Raw genomic sequence first — 25,907 nt, forward strand, 5'->3', positions numbered from 1 at the left:
ACGCAAACACAAGAGGAGAGAGGCGACACGGGACCTACAGATACCATTTACACATAGTTCATGGCGGACACACCACCAACAGGTAGAGGACTGTCATACAGGGCAGGTTGAATTCAGATAGGGGAAGTTGCCATCATGTTCGCCAGTCAACTATGGTCTCCGAGAGTCATCTGCTACTCCATAAAACAATCGCTCGTCTGCCTCCTCCTCCTCCTCACCACCACTCAGGCTAGCCAACATTTCAACTTTAGGTATCCTAAACGTATTCTCATTACTTTTTGCCCCTTTTCGTCCAGTACATCTCTCTCCACTATCCGCAACATTCCTTCATATTTTATTTATCTCCCCTCCACAAAATACGTAATTCCAGTTAATTCCGTAAATATTTTAACGGCACCCGATCAGATTTAAAAGTTTTCTAAATGGAATTTACATCTACAAGAAAAATTGAGATGCAACCAAAATGGCTGCAATAAATTTCTGAGAGTCACAAGATTACAGCGAATTTATTAGAAATAAGAACAGTTTAATTAATGTTTTTCGTTCCAATTTTAGTACTCGTATGTGAAAATAAAACTCAAGTATTTAATGTGTGTATAACTTTTTTACTAATGCCTTGAGAATACGGTAGTGCTTTGCTACAAGAGTAATGTCCAGTTTGTGCTCACTAGTACGAATAATTTGGGATTTTGTACTGCCCAGATTCCCGTTTATTATCATAATGTTGATGTTGTTTCCTTGAGCTACCTTTCATTTTGTTTCCTTTTGAATATGAGCAAAAGAAAAGATCAGTTTATGTACTACTGTCATTTTCCGTTTTCTTTTTAAATTCACCTGCAGTTTTATTAAGTTTAATTTCAATATACGTTTGTTTATTTCAATTACTTTTGTATCTTAATTCTTATAGTACGGTAAAAGGCTAACTCTTTCTGTAATACGCTACACTTTGTATAATAAATAAATAAATAAAAATAAAATAAATGAATGCTTTTAAATTGTACCTCTCTTGTAAGAACATTGGAAAATACAAAAATTAGAGATATCAGTAATTACAATTGTAAACAGTCAAGGCGCCACGGTAGCCGAGCGGTTAGAGGCGAGACCAGTAGAGCTAATGTGTATTGTGGTGCTGGGTTCGATTCCCGGTCTTAGGACTTTATTTAATGGTTAATAAAAGAAATTTACAGTAAAGTATGTTTGCTAGTCGCCTCCGTCCACGACACCTAATTGGTAGTTGGACGTTAAGCCCCGCCTGAAAAAATAGGCGATTACTTTACTTTACAATTGTAAACAATCTTCTCTTTTTTTGGGCGAATGCCCCAAATTAAATGTGTAAGAATATCTTCTCAAATCCATTTAGCAAGTGATAAAAGTTCCTCAGAATAAATAATAAAAGATAAAAAATTACGAATTCAGATCTGAAACCTGGATAAATGTCACCAGTAAATATTCTCTTCACAGAGCATCAATTGAAATTTTGTAAACTTAATTCAGAAGTTTAACAAGAAGAATAAGTTCTTAAAAAAACTTATTCATTCAGAAATACATGTACACATTTTTTGTAAAAACTAAATAACGAGACAGCTTGTTAAAAGTTAAACTGGCAAAATGAATGCATTTTTTCAACTTAAATTAAATTGGAATTTTAACAATTTTTAAATGTTGAACGCTATATACGTACTTAAAGTCTTTCGGATGAATATAACGGAAATAATGGTCTCTCTTTTTTCTTTTTTTTTTAAAGATAGTAGAGGGAAAATGGCGGTTCTGGCGCACCTAAATTGTGCCAGATCCAAACATCTCCAAATCTGACCGACCGGGTAATCATCGAGTTCAACGAAGCTGTAAGTCATACCCATCAGAGCACCATTCTACCCCCACCTATCATCGAATTTGACGAGGCTGAAATCCGCACCATCAAAAAAAAAAAAGAGGAATCGTTTTAAAATGTCTAAAGATTTAAATTGGTATAGATATACTCAGATCTCAGAACTGTTAAATAATAATTTTGTTCAGAATAATGTTTGAAATAAATAGGTTTATGACAGAGAAGTTTAAAATAAACAACAGACTAAAGGGTTTTTTTAAGCGTACGCTTATTTTTTTCGAAAAATGAGTTTAAAAAAGCACTCACACAAAACAAATAGGGTGAAGCTTAAGAAAAAATTCGAGTTTCGTTTAGATCATCTTCCGTTATTTTGGCTCCAGGTTTTGGCTGGTACAATTGTGCCGCTCCATTAGATTGTATTATGTATTCAGTAAATTCGATTTTTATGTCAACCAAAAATTATTACTTTTTGAAAGTATTTCAATGACCCGGTGATTGACACACCGAATTTTCGGTGGGACCAGTGTTTGACATGGGGTGGGACCAGTGATTGACAACAAGTATATTCCTGAAACGACCTAAAAAATTCAAAATACCTAAATCACTGTTCCACTTAGATTTTTAACAAAAAAATCAGCCTTATTCATAATTAATAACAATCGGTATTTAAATTGGCCTACCTAAATAATGTAATATTTTTCAACATTACGCTTTTTCATGCAGTTATTGATGATCAGCCCTTATACAACTATCCTACCGGAGAGTTTTAATTTCGTTCAAACCTTCTAGGGCATCTGCGTCATTCAATTATCGAGAAACTTCATTATACAAAACGTTCAAACTAGTATTGGTTACTTTGGCTCAAGAAACAGTTCGCTTATCCTTCTTGCAATGATAGGATAACGGTTCCGGAATGCTTTCTACCAAGATTTACCTGGTAGGTTATTATTGAAAGGGTTCGGTATATCAAGTTTTTTAATAAGTTGCCACACACTCATCAGTAGAAGGCATTTAGTGATGGGAAACCCAGCTCTGGCAACGGACGTGATCCACCAAACTAAAAAACATCCTTTTTCACAGAAGAGAGTACTGTACATGGCTCCATTCGTCTGCTGACTGTAGATTTACCTTTCACTTTGTACAATAGGGTAACTAGAGCGACTGGGTGCTTTTTAGCAGCTTTACTAATTGATGTTCCTTGACCTACAACTACCTCCCGCAGTTAACAACACATTATTGGCATGAAATTTTATTCACTTATATACTACACTTTACTGAGTTATAAGTTATATGCTATAGTTTCCTTGGGTACAGATCCATTAATTAAGAAGATATTGTGAGTTGAAATTTTTTTGGGGTCATGTTTTGGTGTGAAATGGGGCCCTTATAACTCCCACTGTAAACAACAGATTATTCGTATGAAATTTTGTGCTCTTACACACTCTGTTTTACTGAGTAGTATGCTATAGTTTTCTTGAGTACAGATCCATTAGTTGAGAAGTTATTGTGAGTTGAAATTTTTTTGGGGTCATGTTTTGGTGTGAAATGGGGCCCTTATAACTCCCACTGTAAACAACAGATTATTCGTATGAAATTTTGTGCTCTTACACACTCTGTTTTACTGAGTAGTATGCTATAGTTTTCTTGAGTACAGATCCATTAGTTGAGAAGTTATTGTGAGTTGAAATTTTTTTGGGGTCATGTTTTGGTGTGAAATGGGGCCCTTATAATTCCCACAGTAAACAACAGATTATTCGTATGAAATTTTGTGCTCTTACACACTCCGTTTTACTGAGTAGTATGCTATAGTTTTCTTGAGTACAGATCCATTAGTTGAGAAGTTATTGTGAGTTGAAATTTTTTTGGGGTCATGTTTTGGTGTGAAATGGGGCCCTTATAATTCCCACAGTAAACAACAGATTATTCGTATGAAATTTTGTGCTCTTACACACTCTGTTTTACTGAGTAGTATGCTATAGTTTTCTTGAGTACAGATCCATTAGTTGAGAAGTTATTGTGAGTTGAAATTTTTTTAGGGTCATGTTTTGGTGTGAAATGGGGCCCTTATAATTCCCACAGTAAACAACAGATTATTCGTATGAAATTTTGTGCTCTTACACACTCTGTTTTACTGAGTAGTATGCTATAGTTTTCATGAGTACAGATCCATTAGTTGAGAAGTTATTGTGAGTTGAAATTTTTTTGGGTCATGGTTATCTTCTCAACTTATGGATCTGTACTCAAGAAAACTATAGCATACTACTCAGTAAAACAGAGTGTGTAAGAGCACAAGATTTCGTACGAATAATCTGTTGTTTACTGCGGGAGTTATAAGGGCCCAATTTCACAGCAAAACCATGACCCCAAAAAAATTTCAACTCACAATATCTTCTTAATTAATGGATCTGTACCCAAGGAAACTATAGCATATAACTTATAACTCAGTAAAGTGTAGTATATAAGTGAACAAAATTTCATGCCAACAATGTGTTGTTAACTGTGTTGGGAGGTAGTTTTAGGTCAAGGAACATCATTTAGTAAAGCTGTTAAAAAGCACCCAGTCGCTCTAGTTACCCTACGGTACAAAGTGAAAGGTAAATCTACAGACAGCAGACGAATGGAGCCATGTTCAGTACTCTCCTCTGTGAAAGAAGATTTTTTTTAGTTTTGTGGATCACGTCCGTTGCCAGAGCTGGGTTTCCCATCACTAAAAGCCTTCTACTGATGAGTGTGTGGCAACTTACTAAAAAACTAGATATACCGAACCCTTTCAATAATAACCTACCAGGTAAATCTTGGTAGAAAGCATTCCGGAACCGTCATCCTATCATTGCAAGAAGTATAAGCGAACTGTTTCTTGAGCCAAAGTAACCAATACTAGTTTGAGCGTTTTGTATAATGAAGTTTCTCGATAATTGAATGACGCAGATGCCCTAGAAGGTTTGATCGAAATTAAAACTCTCCGGTAGGATAGTTGTATAAGGGCTGATCGTCAATAACTGCATGAAAAAGCGTAATGTTGAAAAATATTACATTATTTAGGTAGGCCAATTTAAAAACATTTATTAATTATGGTCACAACTTACAACCTCGCTACACCCATTATTATAGAGTTAGAACACTACATCAAGTACCTCACTACTGGTTTATTCAGTAAGTGTGAATCAAGTCACAACCACCTATGCAGACAAATAGGTGACTATAGCATGGACACGGTGCACTGGCGTAGGAGAGTTAAGGACTCCCTGAAGTAGAACTTTTCTTATCAGCCGAGGATTTTTCATTTGTTTCATAAATTTCTCACATTTACCATTAAACAAAATCCAAGGGTTTAGACTAGTACCGCAATAAATCTTATCTTTGCGGATCTAGCCTATAACCGCCTAACATACTTTACTGTAAATTCTCTAATATTAACCATTAAATAAAATCCAAGGGCTAGACTAGTACCGCAATACATCTTAGCTTCGCGGGTCTAGCCTATAACCGTTCGCCTAAATTTTGAGTTTATATCAAATATTATTTAGGGGCCGTACTTAAATTACGTAACGAACGCAGGGGGGAGGGGGTAAGGCTCGATTGTTACCATTCGTTATGGTTCGGGGGAGGGTTTTTTTTAATGCTTGTACGTAATTTTTCCAATTGAATCTATAATTTTTTGGTCATTAATGGAAAAATACTAACGATATTTTTCGCGCCAAATTCTACTATAGCCAACCTTCATACTAAGTGATAATGTAATTAAATAAGTAATAAATAAAAAATATATGTTTGATTTTAATTAAATACTATGCAATGACGATATTCCATAACAAAAAATTACGTACATTTGGCTAGGGGGGGAGGGGAGGTTGACATTTTGTTACGATCTGTTACATCGGGGGGGGGGGAGGGATTAAAAAGCTCTTTAAATTGCGTTACGTAATTTAAGTACGGCCCCTTACCAGTATCTACATTTTGTGTATGTATCTTTTGATGGCATTGGTTTCCACGATTCAGCCATATAATGTTTGTCGTTTAAACATAAATAAGGGTAACCGGAGTACCTTTACATACTACTAGAGGATAGCAGTAATTTTGATTTTCGACGAAGAGCACTAAGGGCTAAAGAAATTGATTTGCAACTTTTTCATCAGAAAAACTACACTACAGAATCATAAATATTACATTTAGGTGGTACCAGGAGATTTGTTTGTGATAGATTAACAACCACATGCCTCAAGAATCGTCTCAAAACCAGATGCCTGGATAATGTTAGGAAAGATATGGGAAAATTTCTTCATCCACTCATTATTCAATTTTATATTTTGTAAATATTCTGTAATTTATTATTGTTGCATGTAATATAGTATTTATTAAAGTCACTCCATTATGTATATTTATATGTATTTATTTCATTTAATAAATCAAATCAATATCCTTATCTAAAGCTAAGTTGACAGTCTTAAACTAGTCAGGAGTAAGAGCATCTATTCCTAGCCAAATGATCGACAACTTCAAATACTAACTCATTGAACCGGAACAGTTAGTTTTTTGAACTCAGGGATAAGATAAATTTTCTTAGCTGTTAATACCTTTTAAGAGATATATAAAAAAAAAAAAGATGTGAAATTCCCCCAATATTCAGGAGAAATATCCAGACAATATTTTTTTTACCGGAAATTCTTTGCGAAAATTAGAACGGAAGTCTGAACGGTTGAAGTTCCTTAAAATTGTAGAGGAAAACTTAAGCTAATAATAATGAATAAATAAATAAAAAAGAAATACTTTCAAACCAGGAATGGAAAATTAATTGAATGAAAATGTACTCGCATATTAATAGAGAAAATTTGCATTTATTAGGGAAATGCATATAAAAAATTAGAATCACAATAAGTGCTACTTTTTTTTCTTTTTTTTTTTTAAATTACTCTTAGTGAAGGAAAATTAAGGAAAATAATTAAAACAAAAAATCCATAACTAGAACTTTAATTAAAAACTGTTAAACGAAAGGGAAGATCAAAAAGCTTTGATAAATATCTATTTTAAAGTGGAACAATGGGTCTGGAGACTTTAATTATTCCGTAAATAATCAACTAAATTAAATCCAAAGGGATGAAAAAAAACAATCTGATGAACCCTCTCATGACTGTCCTTCCTTGTAGCAGTTTTAAATGAAATATTAGGAATATTAGATGGTGTTGGTGGTGGCACACGGTAGAAACGTCAAAAGGAGGAAGTTACAAAAATAAAATAAACAATTGGAAATCAGTAATGAGGTCTTTTTTGGACAGACAAATTTTATTATTGTGCTGGATAAAGCAAGAACAAAATCGTATAATGAAAGAACAGGGCAGCGAACTATGTCTGCGACGTTCTTGAATTATTTTTTATGGTTTATTTATAAACATCAGAAGTTATTGGCTTCCGGAGCTTTTTTTTAAGTGTACTACTCGCTTCCAGAAAGTGTTCTCTCGTTACAGACAACACCGTCCTTCACGAAACAGTGATCTGTAAAAAGCTTTATCAACTAGAGAGATTCAAACCCAGTATCTTCGCATGGGAATTCACTACGCTAGTCAGTCCCATTTTCTGATTAAAAAAATAGGATTTCTAAATGGTTCTGGATTTATTCGATTCAAATAACCTTATTTCAATATATTTGAAAAACACAATAAAATCCGGGTTACTGGAGTTAGGTAATGGACGCCTCTAAAAATTAGACACTTTTGGCCATTGCCTTGTATAGTTTGCCCATAGGATGAATTCGCCCCTGTTCAAGAAAAAGGAACTGGGTGAACCTTAATTGGCCCCTAGAATGCCCCAAAAAAGATGTTGTCAGCTGCCATCTAGCACAGTGATGGCGAATTTTTTGAGCTCGGTGTGTCAAAATTTGTTAAAATTGAAACATAATTTTCGTGGCGTGTCCACACATCACAAAAGTAAAGACTAAAAAAAAAAATAGAAATATTTATACTTTTTTAAAGTTAATTATTAATTTATTAATACCATTTAAAATACAAAAACCAAAATTATTAACGTAAGTAATAATATTATTATTAATATTAATAATAACCAACTCTGGCTTCCGGAGAGACACAAATATTTGAATTATGAAATTTTTTATCTTTGAAGATGCATGTCATCAAAAATAAGCTCGCATGTCAGCACTGACACGCGTATCATAGGTTCGCCATCACTGTTCTAGCCGAACCCGATGAAGCTGTCCCAGCTTTTAATTATAAGATAAACGTCCAGCTCTTGGGAGAAGCGATACGACACTTCCAAGTTGGTCCTTTGCTTTCGAATTTCAGTCTTCATTGCCCAAAGATTTTACTGTAAATCTTCCACCCAGGAGAGGGAGGATAAAGTTGATCGCCAGCTTGTGATGCCCTCTAAACGGTGAACAGTAGGGTCACCAACAGGGTCAGACTATCAGACCGTTTAAGGAAGTCAGTGTTTAAACCGTGAACAAAACTTTGAAGGTGTTCAGGGAGCAAGTGTAGAGGCTTGAAGGAGGCAATCCCACCATTGCACTGGGAAGGAGCTCAGGGCATGTGTAGAGGCCTAAAGGAGGCAATCCCTCCATTGCACTGGGAAGGTGTTCAGGGAGCAAGTGTAGAGGCCTAAGGGAGGCAATCCCTCCATTGCACTGGGAAGGTGTTCAGGGAGCAAGTGTAGAGGCCTAAAGGAGGCAATCCCTCCATTACACTGGGAAGGAGCTCAGGGCATGTGTAGAGGCCTAAAGGAGGCAATCTCTCCATTACACTGGAAAGGAGCTCAGGGCATGTGTAGAGGCCTAAAGGAGGCAATCCCTCCATTACACCAGGGGAACTGTGGGCCCAAACCTCCCAAATCTCCGAAATAAAACAGATTAGAAGGAACAAGAAAAGAAAAACAGTACCCTCTAAGAAAATCTTCCACATACAGAAGAGCAGAGATAATACTAATTCTTCACACTTTGGACCAAGTTTCACAGCCTCCACAAAAGATAGGAGACCCAATTAAAGCCTTGAACATTCCCAAAAAATGTCCTCCTCTAACTTGGAATTTTTATTCCACACTCTTTTAGCTTTGGTCAACACGTACCACGGCTAGCCCTATTCAAATATCTACATTGCTAATTGTTCTCGTTCTTTGATTAAAACAGATAAACGAACAGACACACCCCCAGTAAAAAAAATCGATAATAAAAGATAAAACTTCTAATCGCCAGAAATCATAAGTTAGATTAACTGAATTAATATTGCTGCGGTGATAACGCAGGAAAAGTTTAAAGTTAATCTAAACATCCTCATTTAGATTCCAATTGGATAGAAAGCTTTTAGAATGTCCAACTGGGGCTATTGATTAGCAGTTTGCAAGTATAATTGGGAAATTTTGCGAGCCACTAATTGAGCTTAAATTAAGTTTTATTAGAGCTGCTGGCGTGTGCGCTCAATTTATTTTCATTCATTTTTTTTCCCCTCCTTTATATTTAAATCAAGGTCATCAAAGATGATTATTATTTTAATAGACTATTTATTGGAAATTTCTCTTGTATTCTTCTAACAGTTTTTGCAAAAACTAACGCCATATTACCCCAAAAAAATGTGATATAATTTATTTATTTAGTTTCCTCTGTGTACAGATGGAGGGGTGGGAGCAGAGCTGACGGACGAAGAGGCCCAGTATGGACAATCAGTCCTCCACAGGTCACATAACCACCCCCGCAGACAATTATTACGATTATCTAGAAAGTGAGAATAATCGCTCCAGTTCAACAGGTATCTTCTCAATTGGACCGTCATTCATCAATCATTGGTCAGTTATTTTCATCATCTAGTCGTTAAAAATAATTTAAATTTAAGAGAATTTAATGTTTGAAATTGATTGTTTTTTTTTTATGACTTGCCGGTCTCTGGGTAGTGTTGTTTCATTACAGACCATACTGTCATTATCACTGGGATAGTAAACTATAAGTGGCCCCTTGGAAGAGTAAATCTAAGGGGCCAGCAGCTAGAATCTAATTATAGTACTATTACTTAACCTAACATCTATGTCAAGGCCGTGGGGTTATAAGGATGATTGTAGGCCTATTAACCAGGCCACTGCAGGCTCAGAAAACACATGCATCGCATGGGCCTGGCAGATGATAGCCTCTGAAGGTTCTGTCAGGAAGAGGAGGAAACGGCACTGCACGTGTTGTGTCAGTGTGAGGGGCTCGTGTGGGCTAAGGATGTTACTTCTCGGGGGAGGAAAAAACCAAGGCCTGTGAGCTTTACCCAAGAGTCGCTCTCCAGCATTAAGAGTCTCGATTAAAAGGACAGGTCTGGAGGGTGAGCTTTAAAGTGAGGGGAGCCACAATAGATCCAAAGGGGTCGCAGTGGCCTAGGCCTTGAGACCGCCCTAATCTAGTCTAATCTAACCTAACGTCTAATTAACACAACTAACAAACTAACCCTCTACAAGACGTTACATCAACCCATCTGGACTCACGGATCAGAGCTGTGGGGCTCAACTAAACCCTCCAATATCTCCCGCATCCAAATCTTTCCAATCAAAAGTCCTCCGCCTATTTTGTTAATGTTCCCTATTATGTCACTTGGTTCGTAACAATGGTTTTTTTTCCGAGGCAGGGTCGTTGGCCCTGCCCTTAAACCCCCCCCAACCTGGAGGACCAGGAGCATTATTTCGGAGAGCTCACTCCTCGAAGAGTTGCCGCCACCTTGGCTAATGGAGTCTCTTCTACCCATTCGCGGTAAGTCATCTAACTGGACTTATGGATGCTGCCGTTGACTAAAAAGATAGTTAGTGGCACTCTCTCTTGAATGAGAGGTCCAGGTCCTACTGTAGGACTGTAGCACCATGGGAATAAGAAGATTATGTCACTAACCTCATCCTTCAAAAAGACCTAAATATTCCTTTTGTCACTGAAACAATCCATTCACGATACCTCAATTTCCAACAAAAGCTTATCCTGCCATCCCCAATTTAACAGCTCGGAAACTCTTTCCTCATCAACCCATCCTCATAATCCCCCACGACGTCTAAAACGACGTTGGCCTCGTGATCTCCTAGCCTAGACCTTTCCAGCACTGGCAACTAAAAATTCCCCGAGAGTGTCAGCACTGGCTGATTTCTCTCTTCCTGTGTCCTTACGGTTGAGGTGTGCGTCGGCTATGCCGGGCAGCTTTCGTATCCTTTATTGGTGTATATGTATTTTTTTACAGGTAGCAAATAAGAAAAAGGGATAAAAAATTTCCTAACCAGCAAACATTAGCGAAGATTTACCCCAAATTGGATGTTGGATAAACTGATCGTAAAAGGAGTGCGTAATAAATCAGGGAAAAATTCTAACCTTATATTTCTTTATATTATTATCTTCTCCTTTTCCTTTCTTTTCAAGAAGATGTTTGTAAATGGAAACAGTGGTATCTCCTAAACTTGAAGGGACTTGTAGTCCCCAGCTAGTCGGTATAGAAATGTCCCTTTGGGATTGGGTATTGCACACAGAGTTCCACAAGTCTACCACTACAATAGAACAAAAAATACCTTTGCCCAATAATATTACCTTTTGTATTCCACAAACTCGTCCATTCTTATTGTAAATAACAAACTGATATTAAAAAAATAAATAAATAAACTAAAAAAACGAGAAGACCTAAGTTTTCAATAACATTTTTATTGTGTTACTTTCTCTTACTCCTCTTAAAAGTAAGTGTTGCGATCGTGCGCAAAAATTTTCTGTATTAATCGTTCACGTTTTGTTTCATTAATAAATAAAGAGATAAAACATAATTTAATGAAGGCCTGTTGCATGCAGGGAATTGAAACTTTTTTTTAATTGTTAGTTGGCAACATTGTGAAAAAGTGTTTATCAGCTGTTCGATTAATATTTACGTAAACATAACCTTTTAGTATCAAGATGGCGTGTCCGCTAGAAGAAATTATTTTTGAAGAAAACAACGTTCTGTGATCCGATTTATTTTTAACCTTCCGAAAGTGTACAAAACCGTAAGAAATATTCTCTCGTATGAACAAACAATATGGCAGCAGTTGCATTTACCGAAATAGTTTAAAAGTGGCCGTGTAAAATTGCGTAAGCAACGAGCACTGCTTCCGGAAGTGTTCATGGTCCGAATTTTGTGCAGGAGCAAAACTCTGGAATAAAATTTAAGCTTTCAAATTACAATATCAAATAAAATAATTTTATTTATTTATTTATCCTTTTAATGTAATTTACACCTGTACCTACAGGGTACAATAGGTAAATGAGATAAGTGTATATAAATAAATAGCGTGGCAGACGTGAGTGACGGTCATCCAGTGACCCAGTTGGTCACGGGGGCCAACGGCGCCTCAGCCGTCTTCGAGGATTGGAGGGTAGTGTAGTTGAAGACAAGTTTGCAGCTAAAGAGTTGGGGATGGAGTGACAGTTTTTGATGAACATTTTTATATCGGATTTTAGCAAGTTCGGAGATGAGTGGAATTTGGAGATCTGTATGGATTGTGTGGTTGCTGACATAGAATGGAGCGTCTACTATGCGGCGGAGTATTTTGGATTGGAGTGTTTGCACAGTCTATTGATGTTGGATTTTTTAGCTGTTCAGTAAAGTTCCGAGTCCGTAAGAGTCCATATTGGTGGTGAGAAGAGCTATATAGAGTCGTCGTTTGTTCTGTTGTGAGAGTTTTGAGCGTTTGTCGAGTAGTCTGGCTAGAAGTTTGTATCGTTTGTTTAGTTCGGTACGTTTAAGTCTACGTATGGGCGGTTCCAGGTAAGTCTCTTGTCTAGGTACATTCCAAGGTACCGCACATGGTCAGCTGGTGGGATAGATGTGTGATGTAAGAAGACAGATGGTGGAGTTTGACGTTTGAGTATGAAGACTATGTATTTAGACTTAGTTGGGTTAATTTTTATACGCCAGTTTTCTAACCAAGGTTCTATTGAGTGAAGATGGGACTGTAGTGAGCGTACTGCTGGTCAGAGTGTGTGGAGAGTAAGAGACGGCTTTTAAGTATATTATACCGTATTATGTTTTAGAATAATAAACCTGGTTACCAGAATTTTAGACAATTTTTTTTATAATTTTAAATAGTAACTAGGTATTAGACAAATGGCAGGACTGCATGCTTTACACACTTTACGTACGAGGGTCGTTTGAAAAGTCCGTGCAAAGTCAGAGAGATAGCACCACTGGCGCGTATCGAGGTTATGTTTAGTTAGTAGCATCTCTTGGAAGAACACACACCAAGTTTCAGCAGATCGGTCTATTTCTTTGTGTTTGGCATTCGCTTGAATCGAGGAAGTCGAGTGATTTTCAAAAAATGGACGAAAAAGAATTTCGTGTGTTGATTAAACACTACTTTATGAAAGGCAAAACGCCTCAGGAGACTAAAGAGAAGCTTGATAAACATTATGGTGAGTCTGCACTTTCGATTAGAACAGTTTATAAGTGGTTTCAAAATTTTCGGAGTGGCCATATGGGCACAAGTGACGCTGAACGTTCTGGACGCCCTGTTGAGGTTACTACTCCAGAAATCATTGATAAAATCCATGATATGGTGATGGATGACAGAAGAGTGAAGGTGCGTGAGATTGCTAGTGCTGTGGGCATCTCGAATGAACGGGTACATAATATTTTGCATCAACATTTGGACATGACAAAGCTATCCGCAAAATGGGTGCCGCGATTGCTCACGCTTGACCAAAAACGAAATCGTGTGAAGTGTTGCAAGGACGGTTTGCAGCTGTTCCAGAAGAATCCGCAGGACTTTAAGCGTCGTTTCGTCACTGTGGATGAAACATGGATACATCACAACACTCCTGAGACCAAAGAACAATCTAAACAATGGGTTACCAAGGGGGGAATCTGCGCCAAAAAAGGCGAAGACCGTTCCTTCGGCCGGAAAGATTATGGCGACTGTCTTTTGGGATTCGCAAGGAATAATCCTCATCGACTATCTGGAAAAGGGTAAAACTATTACAGGTGCATATTATTCATCGTTATTGGACCGTTTGAAAACCGAGCTGCAAGAAAAACGCCCACGATTGGCCCACAAAAAAGTCCTTTTCCATCACGACAACGCACCAGCTCACACCTCAGCAGTTGTGGTCGCAAAATTAATGGAAATAGGGTTCTAACTCGTTTCACATCCCCCCTATTCTCCAGACTTGGCTCCCTCGGACTACTATTTGTTCCCCAATGGCTGGCGGGAAAAAGATTTTATTCAAACGAGGAGGTGATTGCAGAAACGAATGGCTATTTTTCAGACTTGGACAAATCCTATTATTCGGAAGGGATCAACAAACTAGAGCAGCGTTGGACGAAGTGTATAAGCCTAAAAGGAGACTATGTTGAAAAATAAAAAAGGTTTACCCCAAAAAATTAAGTAGTTTTTATTTTTGCACGGACTTTTCAAACGACCCTCGTACATTTAGAACTTTAACTTTGGTTGGCAAAATTTTAACATTAATAAATTTATTTTACTTAAACAGGACTTGGAAAAGAGTAATTTTCAAGTTAATGTGTTTCATTTGAACTCGGTTGTGACGTTAATTTAAGCACTACGTATTTGAAATTTTTCTCGGAGAATAATAATTTTAGTAGTTGTCTGGGAAAAGCTGTTACGTCACGCCTTCCTTCAGCAGAACCTTTTTATTAAAATAAAATAATCTTCTTTCAGTACAATCCTAAAGTTTAAATTGCATAGCTTATGGCTATAATGAAAATACTATTCAACTGCAATTGAAAAATCAACAAAAACAAATATGATAATATTTTCCATTTCCTGCACTTACTACATCCCCTAGAGCCCCAATATAATATACTTTCGTCACTTCCGTCAATGGTACAGTGGGCAACTGTAGAAGTGAAAAACAAGAGTTATTTGGCTTTTCCGCGCACGTATTCACTATTTGCATCATGGTATGTATGAATAAAATTTCCATTTCTATGGTACTAACATTTTGATGTAAATAATATTATCTAATAGTAATGTTTTGTCTCTGTAGACACGTTGGACCCATTACGATTATTGCAAAGCTAACCTAGATGTTGTTTTGAAAGGAAATTAAAATTTTAAATTATCAACTTTATATAGCAATAAGAAGAAAATGAAATAAGAAGAAGTGGAGGGGGGAAAACAAGGAAGAGAGAGACACACAGAGAAAGAAAGCTTGCGAGGGAGGCCTAGAGGGAATGCACATATAGTCTTTTACCGCAAAACTTACTGACATATTTGTGGAAAATGTGGTTAGGGTTGGCAGTACTGGATAATATCTTTAATATCTTCCGTCGTAGCACGCATGTTTATTGTATTCCATGTCCGGTTTAGGACTTTCATGCATCATCAGAGGTAGATTAATTAGTTTGGATGGAGAAAATCAGGGTCGATACAGACTATTTCCGCCGCCATTCTATAGAAATAGAAATAGAAATAGAAAAGAAATATATTATTCTGGGACAATTGTCCCCTAAGAATAAACACAGGAACAAATAGAGGCCTTAACAGTTTGGCCTGTGATTATACAGAAATTAGATAAATAAATAAGTATTTACAAAAGTGAAAATATAATAAGTGAAAAGGAAAGTAAAAATAAAATAATAAAACAGCAGAAATTAAGGAAATAAATTAAAACAATTAGAATTTCGGAGGAAGCTGAATAGAAAGTAGATAACTGAATAGACGGGATTTAAAGATGGATAGGGTAGGAGCATGGCGGACAGATGAAGGCAAGGAGTTCCAGAGAGAGGTAGCACGTATTAGGAAGGACTTGTCAAAGGATGAGGTACGGTGAGAGGGAATATAGAGATCAGATGAGCGAGAACTAGTGTTACGGGAATGGATGGAGGATTTAAACTTAAGGAGTTGAAAAATATAGGAAGGCCTTTGAGACTGGATGACTTGAAAAAGGAAAGAAGCCAAAAAATATTGGCGGCGATAGACAGGAAAAAGCCACTTCAACTCATCGTAGCAGTGCGAAATGCGAGAGTCTCTGGAAATGCTGAAAATAAATCTTATGAAGCAGTTCATGAGGCGCTTAAGCTTAGCTTCAATATCACCAGAAAGACCGCGCCATACACTAAACAACCATAGTCGAAATGGGGGCATATAAGAGAGGAAACTAGAAGTTGCCGGGTCTTAATTGGAAAAAGGTGACGGGAACTATTAAACTGCTTAAGGATATGGATGGAACGACGAGAGATTTGGGAAACATGGTTTTTCCAGGATAGGTTTTGATCGAAAGTGATACCAAGGTTTTTCACAGAGGAACAACATTTTATTGGGATATTATAGAGGAAAAGATTAGGAAGAGGAGCCAATAACTATAGCTTTGGTCTTTTCTACATTCAGGGTAAGCTTATTGTTCTATAAGTCATTTTAGGGGCGGATGTTGGTCTAGTACAGAGGTCGGCAACCCGCGGCTCGCGAGCCGCATGCAGCTCTTTTATCCAAATTGTGTGGCTCTTCAGCTTGCCCAAATTTTATTGAAACGAATGAAAATTCCATTATTAAAGGTATTTTTTTTCAAAAATAATTTAAAATGTGATAGGTTTGAAATGGAATAGAATTATACAATATCAAAATAAAGTACCTGATTTATATGGTAAGACTGCCGCCTTTTCATTCGTTAAGTTATTATTTATTTGTCTATTTACTTTGCAATATATAATAATAAATATAAAAATCAATTAAATGTTATTGAATATCATAAAATAATAATTTGAGAATACAAATGATCTACAGAGGTTTTTACAATCTTCATCCTTGCGGCTCTTGGTAAAATTTACTAAAATTATTTAAGGAGAAGTGGCTCTCTACTTGAAATACGAGGTTCGTAGGTTGCCGAACCCTGGTCTAGTAAGTTATGAAGCGTGTCTTTGTAAGAGGGAGATCCCAGGTTCGAATCTCGTGTACAGCTACTTTTTATTTGTTAGAAAAAATAAAATAAAAATAGAAAAGTATGTTGGCCAGCCGTCTCCGCCCCTGACATCTAATTCGTATTTGAACGTTAAGCCACGCCTGAAAAAAAATGGCGATTATTTTACTGTAAGTCATTTAAGTGGATTACCAGAAGCTTAAGGGATGAAACAAAAATTTTAATCCGCCGCGTACTAAAAGGAAGTAAAAGAAATAAGCTTATCCTAGATAATTACGTATGCTCAAACCTAATTGTTACATCTTAAATAACTGCCATCTCTAAAAATCTCGTTATTACTACATCTTATCGATTGATCGAATCTCTTTTTCTATATACTGAACAGTAAACTGTGGAAAAATTTCAACTTTGTGCGTTTGGGGGTGGGGTGGGGGTGGGGGTGAATAAGTACCTCCCACTGGCCACTTTCTCGAACTCAGAGGACCTCAAATCGGGAACTTCCTGTGGAATCCTCAAAATCGAAAATCAGCACGATTACACTTCCTTCTCGCAAATTGGAGAAAGTGTCTCAATACAATCAATATTGATAATTAAAAAAAAAAGGAAAAGGTTACCCATAGTAACTAAAACAATAAACTGCATCACATACACTAAAATCAATGCATACTAAAATTACGTTTCATTAAAACAGGAAACCATGGTAACTACTAAACAAACTGACAGTACTGTATACCATACGAGTATATTCAATGCGAACATGTGGTATAACGGTAGTTGTTGAAGGTTCTTAGTTATATGGTATATCTATGGCACAAACTACAGAACATCGAACAACAACAAGAACAGAGGAAACAGTAGTGCCACCATAGATTGGACTTGTTGCGGTAACACTGTTTTGCATATTAGAGGATCCCTACAGGCGTTGTCACACCCAACTACAAGCTACCGAAATATCTCATGAATACCTCTGTCTTATAGCTGACAGTGATCATTTATAGTACTATAACATTATGTAGGTTACTCAGTAATAATGATGGAAGGTTATTCTACTTAGAAACAGCTGATGATCAGATGTGAACTTAATTAATTATATCTGTACTGTCAGATTTGTAAAAAAAAAAAAAAAAAAAAAAAAAAAACTAGATTATTAAATCCATTTCCATTCAATGTATAATTCATTTAAATATTTCCTTATACAGGGTGTTCAGCATAAGACTACCGTTACTTTGGGAGGCAAGGATGTTACTTCTCGGGGAGGGAAAAAACCAAGGTCTGTGAGCTTTACCCAAGAGTCGCTCTCCAGCATTAAGAGTCCTGATTAAAAGGACAGGTCTGGAGGGTGAGCTTTAGAGTGAGAGGAGCCACAATAGATCCAAAGGGGTCGCAGTGGCGTAGGCCATTGAGGCTGCCTTAGTCTAATCCAGCGGTTCCCAACCTGGGGTACACGAAAGATTGTTTAGGGGTACGCAAATAAAAAGTTATTATGGCGGAAGATATAAAAATTATACAGATATATTATTAATGAGAAAACAATTATATAATAAATGATTCCTACAACTTAATTACAAAATTATTATAATATTATTTTAACTAATATTACACATGGCCCGCATATAATTAACTTCTCCTTTATTAACGCTTTGCTGTTTCAATTTACGGCCCCTGCAATAGTTATTGGTTTGAAATGTTAACCTATTCATAGATGATTTTTTTAATAGGAACATATCATTTGTACATGTTCTATGCAAGGCACATTACGAGTATATTCAGATTGTTTTGCAGTTAATTTAAAGTTACGTACAATACGTAAAATCATGAATACGATTATTTATTATATATATATATATATATGAAAATATATATATATATATATAATAAATAATCGTATTCATATATATATATATATATATAGGGTGAACCAGTAAGTATTGTCAATAGGCCTACTGCGTGTAGTACATCTAAAGTGGAGTTCAATGACGTATTGGCCAACTTCATATTTTCCACTGTTCTTGAGTGACGTCACTTTAAAGTTTTTTTCTAAAAACATTACTTTTTTTTCCAATAAAAATGTTATTACTCAGAAAGTTTTAGTCCGAATTCGATTCTGATGACACGGTTAGAAAGACAGATAAATTTTCTAAAAATTGATACCATTTCAAAGCATAAGTTATTCTCCAAACAGCCTCAAGATTTTTTTTTTTTTTTAAATGTGCAATAAGTAACCTTAGACTACCTTATTTTAAGACAATCTACTTTGAAAATTGACTAAAGCTCCATCCACAAGAGTTTAATGAATTAAACCACACAATACAATATCACTGCTGTATGCTCGTGAACACGTTTTCTTGCAAAACAAACGCAATTTCTCATACGAAGATGAAAGAAATCCTGGAAAATGATATACCGTTTCAAAGCCCATTAGACAAGGAAACTTTTATAAAAAGTGCCAACACCTAGGTCTGATAATGATCACATAAGAGCCTAATGAGTTTTCTTAAAAATTTCGATTACTTTTATTTTCCTAGGTTCCGGTAGAAGATTAAGGCAGTTTGGAGAATAACTTATGCTTCAAAATGGTGTCAGTTTTTAGAAACTTTACCTGTCTTTCTAACCATGTTATCAGAATACAGAATTCGGACTAAAACTTTCTGAGTAATAACATTTTTATTGGAAAAAAGTAATGTTTTTAGAAAAAAAACTTTAAAGTGACGTCACTCAAGAACAGAGGAAGATATGAAGTTATCCAATAGGTCATTGAACTCCACTTTAGATGTACTACACGCAGTAGGCCTATTGACAATACTTACTGGTTCACCCTGTATATATGTGTGTACTCACTAAGGAAACAATCAGGTAAAGGGGTACTCTAATGAAAAAAGATTGGGAATCGCTGGTCTAATCTAATCTACTTCGGGAGGCGATTCTTGGCATAATTTGCAACAAAAAAAATCCATATAAACTATGGCTCAATTCGGCTCCGTTTTATAGATATTTCTAATTTTATGTTTTTTTTCAAGGTACTACTACTTTTTAGCAAACAGTTGTCTATATTTCTCAAACTATTATAGCTGCAGCATTTTCAATTAGCTCATTAGAAAGAAGGTTAAATTTCCTTTTAAATAAGCTAATTTATATTCCAAAATAATAATATAAAGTATTTCACTTTGCGGTCCAAACATAAGGAATAGGAAGTTTCTAATATTTTTTTTTCAAAAATGTTATATAAGTTCAAAACGTGCACTACTCATAAAAAAGATCTAAATACAATCACCTTTCGAAAGGTATACAATGAATAGTGGTTATTTTAAAAATTGATGCAGAAATTGCTTATTAATTGCAAAAAGGTAGGCCTCAAAACAGCGTCGGCATTATGAAAGGAATTCTACCTACCATAAGAATATAATTGATCAGAAACATCAAATCCAGAATCGATTCAAAATAAATGCATAATAACATTATTTATAAAATTTAATATGGTTTGCAATAAATATAAAGCTAGGAGAACCTTATCTAGAAAAAAAAGGAGACGAGTAAAACAAAAATAGATAAGGTAATCTTCGTAAAACAACATCGATCTACACAGAAACCAATCTAATTAGTTTTAATGAATTCCTTATCGATAATCGGCAAATATATCACACTTTCCAGCTATCATTTATCGATTGTGTGTGAGAGAGAGGAAAAGAATTATTGGGCCCCATTAGGAAATAGAAAATAGCAGAAAATCAATGGATTGATAGGAGAAAAAAGTACCTACTAATAATAGATACAGGAAAATAAATAAGAAAATAGGTAAAAATAAATAGTTACGCGGAAAACTGATAGAGATATATAATTTGATGGAAAATTACCAGAAACAGGAAACTAAACAATAATAAGAACGTAAAAAAATAAAAATAAATAAATGTGTTAACCGCCCTTCACAAATTACATGATTAAATTTTATTAAAACTTCCAATTCTAACTAAAAAGATAGTTGATCTCAATTTTGCTAAAATGTTTACTTTGAAGAAACCCGTTTTTGTGACCAAAATTGCTAATAACCAAAGAAAATCTATTCAGCAAAGTGTCATTTCCGGTAATGTGATTTCCGTCAAATATGGAATTTTGGTAACATTTTTTAAAATTCTAATTTATGTTTATTAGATGATCGTAAATTAAATTGAGATGGTACTTTTTAAAGTGGAGCCCCTCAACAACTCGGGTGCACCAGAAGTAGCAATTAATCGAACTTTGGTAGGAAAAAAGGCTTCGAATAAAATTTGAAGAACTACTTGAATGTAAGTAGGTTTAACACGTTTAAAGATAATGAGAGAAATAAATTATCCCTTCCATGTAATTGAAACAACTAAATATATGTATGAAGGTACAAAAATCTTAATAAACACAGGCACTTCAAGAACCGAAGTGGTGACAATAAACAAAGTTGTGCGACAAGGAGGTAGTGTATCGCCAACTCTGTTTAATATTTATGTAGATGACCTGATAAAGAAAATGGAAAAAAGAAGTTAGTTCAGGTGCCCAATTGAACAGAAAGAGCAATCCAAACATCTTATTCTATGCTGACGATGTAATAATACTGTAACGAAGTTGACCTGGGCAGAGAAGAAAGGCCTAGATTGTTCTAGGGGTTGAGCGATCAAAGTCGGTATCAGGCCACCACTGTGTAGACAAAAGGGCCGGTCTCTACCTGAACTAGAAAGGAAAGGGCTAGATTGTCCAAGAAGTTAGTGACCTGTGTAAAAGCCAGCTAAGAGAAAGGCCTCAGTTGGGGGTGGTGGCATATGTGTTTTCCCAGCCAGTGATTGACAGGTAGGAGCGAGACAGTGAGTAGGAGGAGGGCGGCCCCAGCTGAGGTGGTGGCAGTATGTTTTCTCCAGCCAATGAACGTCAGGAGGGCGTGGAAACTTATGCTCAGAGAGTTGGAGAAGGGCAGTCCCAGTTGGAGGGAGGCACGCAGTTAAAAGGAGGCAGACACAGCTGGAGAAGTCAGTTTTTAAGGAGTTCTTAATGAGTTGTTAATCAGTTAGTTTTGAGTGAGTCTTGGAGAGACGTTAGTTTGGAGAGACACTTTGGAAGTGACAGTTTGAGAGAGTCAGTGTTGCGGAGTGCTTCAAAGTGGTAGCTAGTCAGGCGGTTAGTCAGTTAGTGAGTAGAGCTTTGTTTGTGTAGCAGAGACTAGTGCAATTCGGTGCAGTGCGGACCAGTGGTCAGTCGGGGAACAGTTTTGTGGCGTTACGTAGTGAGTAAGTAACAGAAAACTGTTGTGACTGTTGTAAATGGTAACTGTAATGAGTAGCGTTAGTTGCTAGTAAATGTTAATGTGAGTAAAGGTAATGTTTTAATAAATCAGGTTATTACTTACAACTTTAGCGAGTTTTATTATTTATCAAACCCACATATTATTCAATAACTAGTGGCAGGCATTAGTTGTGTAAGTAAAGTTCTTTCTTAGTAAAAGGACAAGAAAAACTTTACAATACTATAGAAGAATGAGGAAGATTTACAGCGCTCAGTGTATAAACTACATCAACTTGGAAGAGAGTATAATTTAAATATATCAGTTACAAAGAAAAGGTTATGGCCCATCATGGAAAGCACCCACTTCGTTCTAAAATAGTAATAGATGATAAGCCATTGGAACAGGTCTCGTTTTTTAATTATATGGGTTGTGAGGTTAGCTTTAATCCAGATAATGACGTACAAAACAAAATAAGTAAATTTCAAGCTACCTGTGGTGTAATAAACAGGACACTTAAAAGTAAAATGAGACCAGAAAGAAAAATTAAAATTTTACAAAACTATGGCTGTGCCTCTGCTCACTTATGGGAGCGAATCTTGGGTTACCAGAGCTAGAGATAAAAGTGCAGAGATGCGATTCCTCCGAAGAGTTAAGGGTTGCACAAAAAGAGATAGGATACGGAATGTTGACATAAGAGAGGAATTGAATATATATATTCAATATATACATATATACATATATATATCTTTTTTTTTTCAAAGTGCAATTTGTAACCTTTAACTTCCTTATTTTAAGACAATCTACTTTAAAAATTGATTACTGGTCCATCTGAAAGAGTTTTCAATGAATTAAACAACTTGATAAACTAACACTAGTGAGTGCTCGTGAACACGTTTTCTGGTAAAACAAACGTAATTTCCCTTACAAAGATAAAAGGAATCCTGGAAAATGATATACCGTTTGAAAGCCCTTTAGACAAGGAAACTTTTATGTTAAAAAGTGCCAGCACCTAGGTCTGATAATGTTCACGTAAGGGCCTAATGAGTTTTCTTCAAAAATTTCAATTACTTTTTTTTCCCCCCAGCATTCGGAGAAAGATTGAGGCTGTTTGGAGAATAACTTATGCTTCGAAATGGTGTCAATTTTTAGAAAATTTATCTGTCTTTCTAACCTTGTCATCAGAATCGAATTTGGACTAAAACTTTCTAAGCAATAACATTTTTAGTACAAAAAAGTAATAAATAAATAAAATAGTAATAGTAAAATAGTAAAGAAATAAAATAATTTAAAGTGACATCACTCAAGAACAGAGGAAAATATTAAGTTAGCCAATACGTCATTGTACTCCACTTTAAATGTAAACTACACAAAGTAGGCCTATGGACAATACTTACTGGTTTACCCTATATAAAATATTAACGAATTTATAGAGGAAATTAGAGATAGATGGAGGGAGCATCTTAACCGTATGTCAACTGTCAAAGAGTGCCGGTAATGGTCAACAAGTACAGACCATAGAGGACAACGTAGTGTAGGACGACCATTGAAAAGATGGAGATGGAAAAAAATAATAATAAATAAATAAATATAAAATATTGTGAAGATGGAACAGGCATGTTGCCTAATCCCTGAAGTGTAGAAGACAAAGAAGAAGATGGATAATTACGTATCCTCAGACCTTATGTTCATCCTAAGTAATCTGCCATCTCTAAAAATCTCGTTATGACTATATCTTATCGATTGAACGAATCTCCTTTCCAAAGCTATAATCAATGCAACGAATATTAAAAGGTTAACCGTGGACAAAAGAATAAATGAGTAAATACGTCAAAGAAATTCAGGTTTCCTTTTAGCACTTTCATTTTTATTCATTATTATCTTTTTCTTTTTTTTAAAGCAAAATAAATTTCGGATGAAAACGAGAGGAAGGCAGAAATGAATACCATCAATATAAAGAAGGCCGTGGTGGAAGTTGCGAAGAAGAGAACTGGCAGGCAATGAGTTAAGAAGGCTGTGGCCCCCGAGTTTTCATTTGAATCCACTTTAATGGATGGTCCCTTTCCCCCTCCCCCGACGCCTTGGTCCTTTCTCTCTAACGGGAAGTGATAGCGCGGGCGGATATAACATTGAAAATGAAAACTGTTTTAAGCGACTAAACTTTTAAATCTTTTTTTAAGAAAGGTGAGAACAGGTAAGTTGATAAGGGAGTTTAGTGTGGTAAAGTTCAGCAGGGGGCACATCGTAGGAGTGGTGGAGAGGTTTAGCTCGTTATACTGAGATCCAAGTAGAATGGAAGAGTAAAAAGTAAAAGAAGGCACACTCTGGGAGTGAAAGAGCTCGAGGGAGAAAGACTGGATGGACGGGGGTGAGCAAACAGGGAGGCTGAAGAAGATCTTCTTTTTTACTCCTTGCGCACACTCACACAGGTAAACACCACTTCCTCTTCCGTGAGATCTAGAGGCGGTGAAGATACTTCACCAACATCATCACCATCTACGGAGGTCTTCGTATTTTTTTTTTTTTTTATTTATAGCCGCCTCCAAACTTCAGTCACTATCAGTCAATATTCCCAAAGCATTTTTCCTGCAGTTTGGGGGCGGGATGATATTGCTAACTCGTTATGCCCTGCCAACAACCTGTACTACTCTTATCTGCATACAGAACTAAGGGCGAGCCATCAACTATATACTTTTTTCTTCCACAAAAAAAATAATGCTCCAGTTTTTACAACGGGTTTGTGTGCATTTGTACAATTATTGCAGTACTATATATGATGCAATTTAATGTTTACAGAGTTATGCAAAACGTGTGGGCACATCTTCTTACTGGGAAGGTGCTGAAGTATTACTAGAGAAAAACGTTTTACTTTTTAAATAATATAAAATCGCCTAAGTCTTAATGAAGTTATTAAGGAAGATTAATAGCCCCGCCTCTATCAAAATGGGCGATTACTTTACTTTTCTCTTAATCCTGTAAAAAAAAAGGAACTTTATTTTGTGTTGATAAGGAGACTGTTGGCTTTCGTCAGGCTCTTTGATGTTAGAATTCATCATCTTATTCTAGGATGTGTGAATTTCATTGTATAAAAAAATATTTCTGTAAATTTTGTGGATACATTTTTCGATATCCAATCTACTTCCTTTAATTCAACACCATCACTTCCTGCCTCTTCCCTTCCACCATCTCCACATTTCTGATCTAATGGCTAATTATTAAGTTTTGCGCAATTTAAATCTTGAGGTCGAAAGAATGAATCTATAAATTCAATCAAAGAATGTACCTTCAAGCTATATAGTTTTGTGGAACAGCAAAGAATAAGAACTTAATTCCCCAGTTAAAAGGAAAATCAAACAAGACAGTTCTAGAAAACATTGGCACGTGCGGGAAGTCATTAGAGGAAAGATTTGTATTATTATTATTTAATTTTGTAATAAATTGAGGGCACGCAAAAACGGTTACGTGGGTTAGCGTATTCGATTCCCAAGCGGAAGTCCCGGGTTCGAATTGCAGCTGCTGACCCTTAGATTTTTTTTTTTCCTAGAAACTTCTTACTGCTCACTGGACGGTGTTATCTGTCACGAGAGAACACTATCCGTAGGCCGACAGTGCAGTGAAAAAAAAAGCTCCAGGCGCCAATAACTTCAGATGTTGACGCGCCTTAAATCTTTTTTTTTTTTTTAAACAAGTTCTGACGTTGCTTTTATTCGAATTAAAAAAGCAGCCATTTCTAACAAGTATTTAATTGGCTTAAACTAAATTTTCATAGAGAGAGAGAAAAAAGATTGCTGGACAATAACAATAGTTTATGAAAGTAATCACTGGAGTACAAAGATTCATGAAAAATGGCACCTGCTTTCTATGGAAATTAAAAATAAAAAAGAAGTTGAATTTCCCCTTGATGGAACTAGCTATCAAATAATAAAATAGTAAAAAATTGGGTCACTATTAGTCACAAGTCTTTGGACACATCTTAGTAGACTTACTTCCGTCCGGTT

At 36.0% G+C, this 25,907-nt stretch overlaps 2 protein-coding genes across 15 annotated transcripts in view; one reads left to right on the forward strand and one right to left on the reverse strand.

Annotated features, from left to right (window-relative positions):
• LOC141448007 (uncharacterized) overlaps window positions 1-25,907 on the reverse strand; it is a 149,609-nt gene that overhangs the window by 120,796 nt on the left and 2,906 nt on the right. The gene's annotated exons all lie outside the window — the stretch shown is intronic.
• Window positions 1-25,907, forward strand: part of mAChR-B (muscarinic acetylcholine receptor) — a 307,231-nt gene that overhangs the window by 106,899 nt on the left and 174,425 nt on the right. Inside the window, exon 2 of one of the 2 annotated variants that reach the window (XM_074115997.1) lies at window positions 9,438-9,610. In XM_074115997.1, coding sequence (XP_073972098.1) covers window positions 9,480-9,610 — 131 coding nt within the window. In that variant the 5' untranslated portion in view covers window positions 9,438-9,479. Of the gene's footprint in view, window positions 1-9,437; window positions 9,611-25,907 lie in introns of those variants that run through there. The other variant, XR_012454770.1, reaches the window with a different exon arrangement.

The sequence above is a fragment of the Rhodnius prolixus genome, unplaced genomic scaffold (assembly GCF_049639745.1).
Source record: "Rhodnius prolixus isolate KJV_2025 unplaced genomic scaffold, Rpr scaffold_13, whole genome shotgun sequence".
NCBI classification, from domain to species: domain Eukaryota; kingdom Metazoa; phylum Arthropoda; class Insecta; order Hemiptera; family Reduviidae; genus Rhodnius; species Rhodnius prolixus.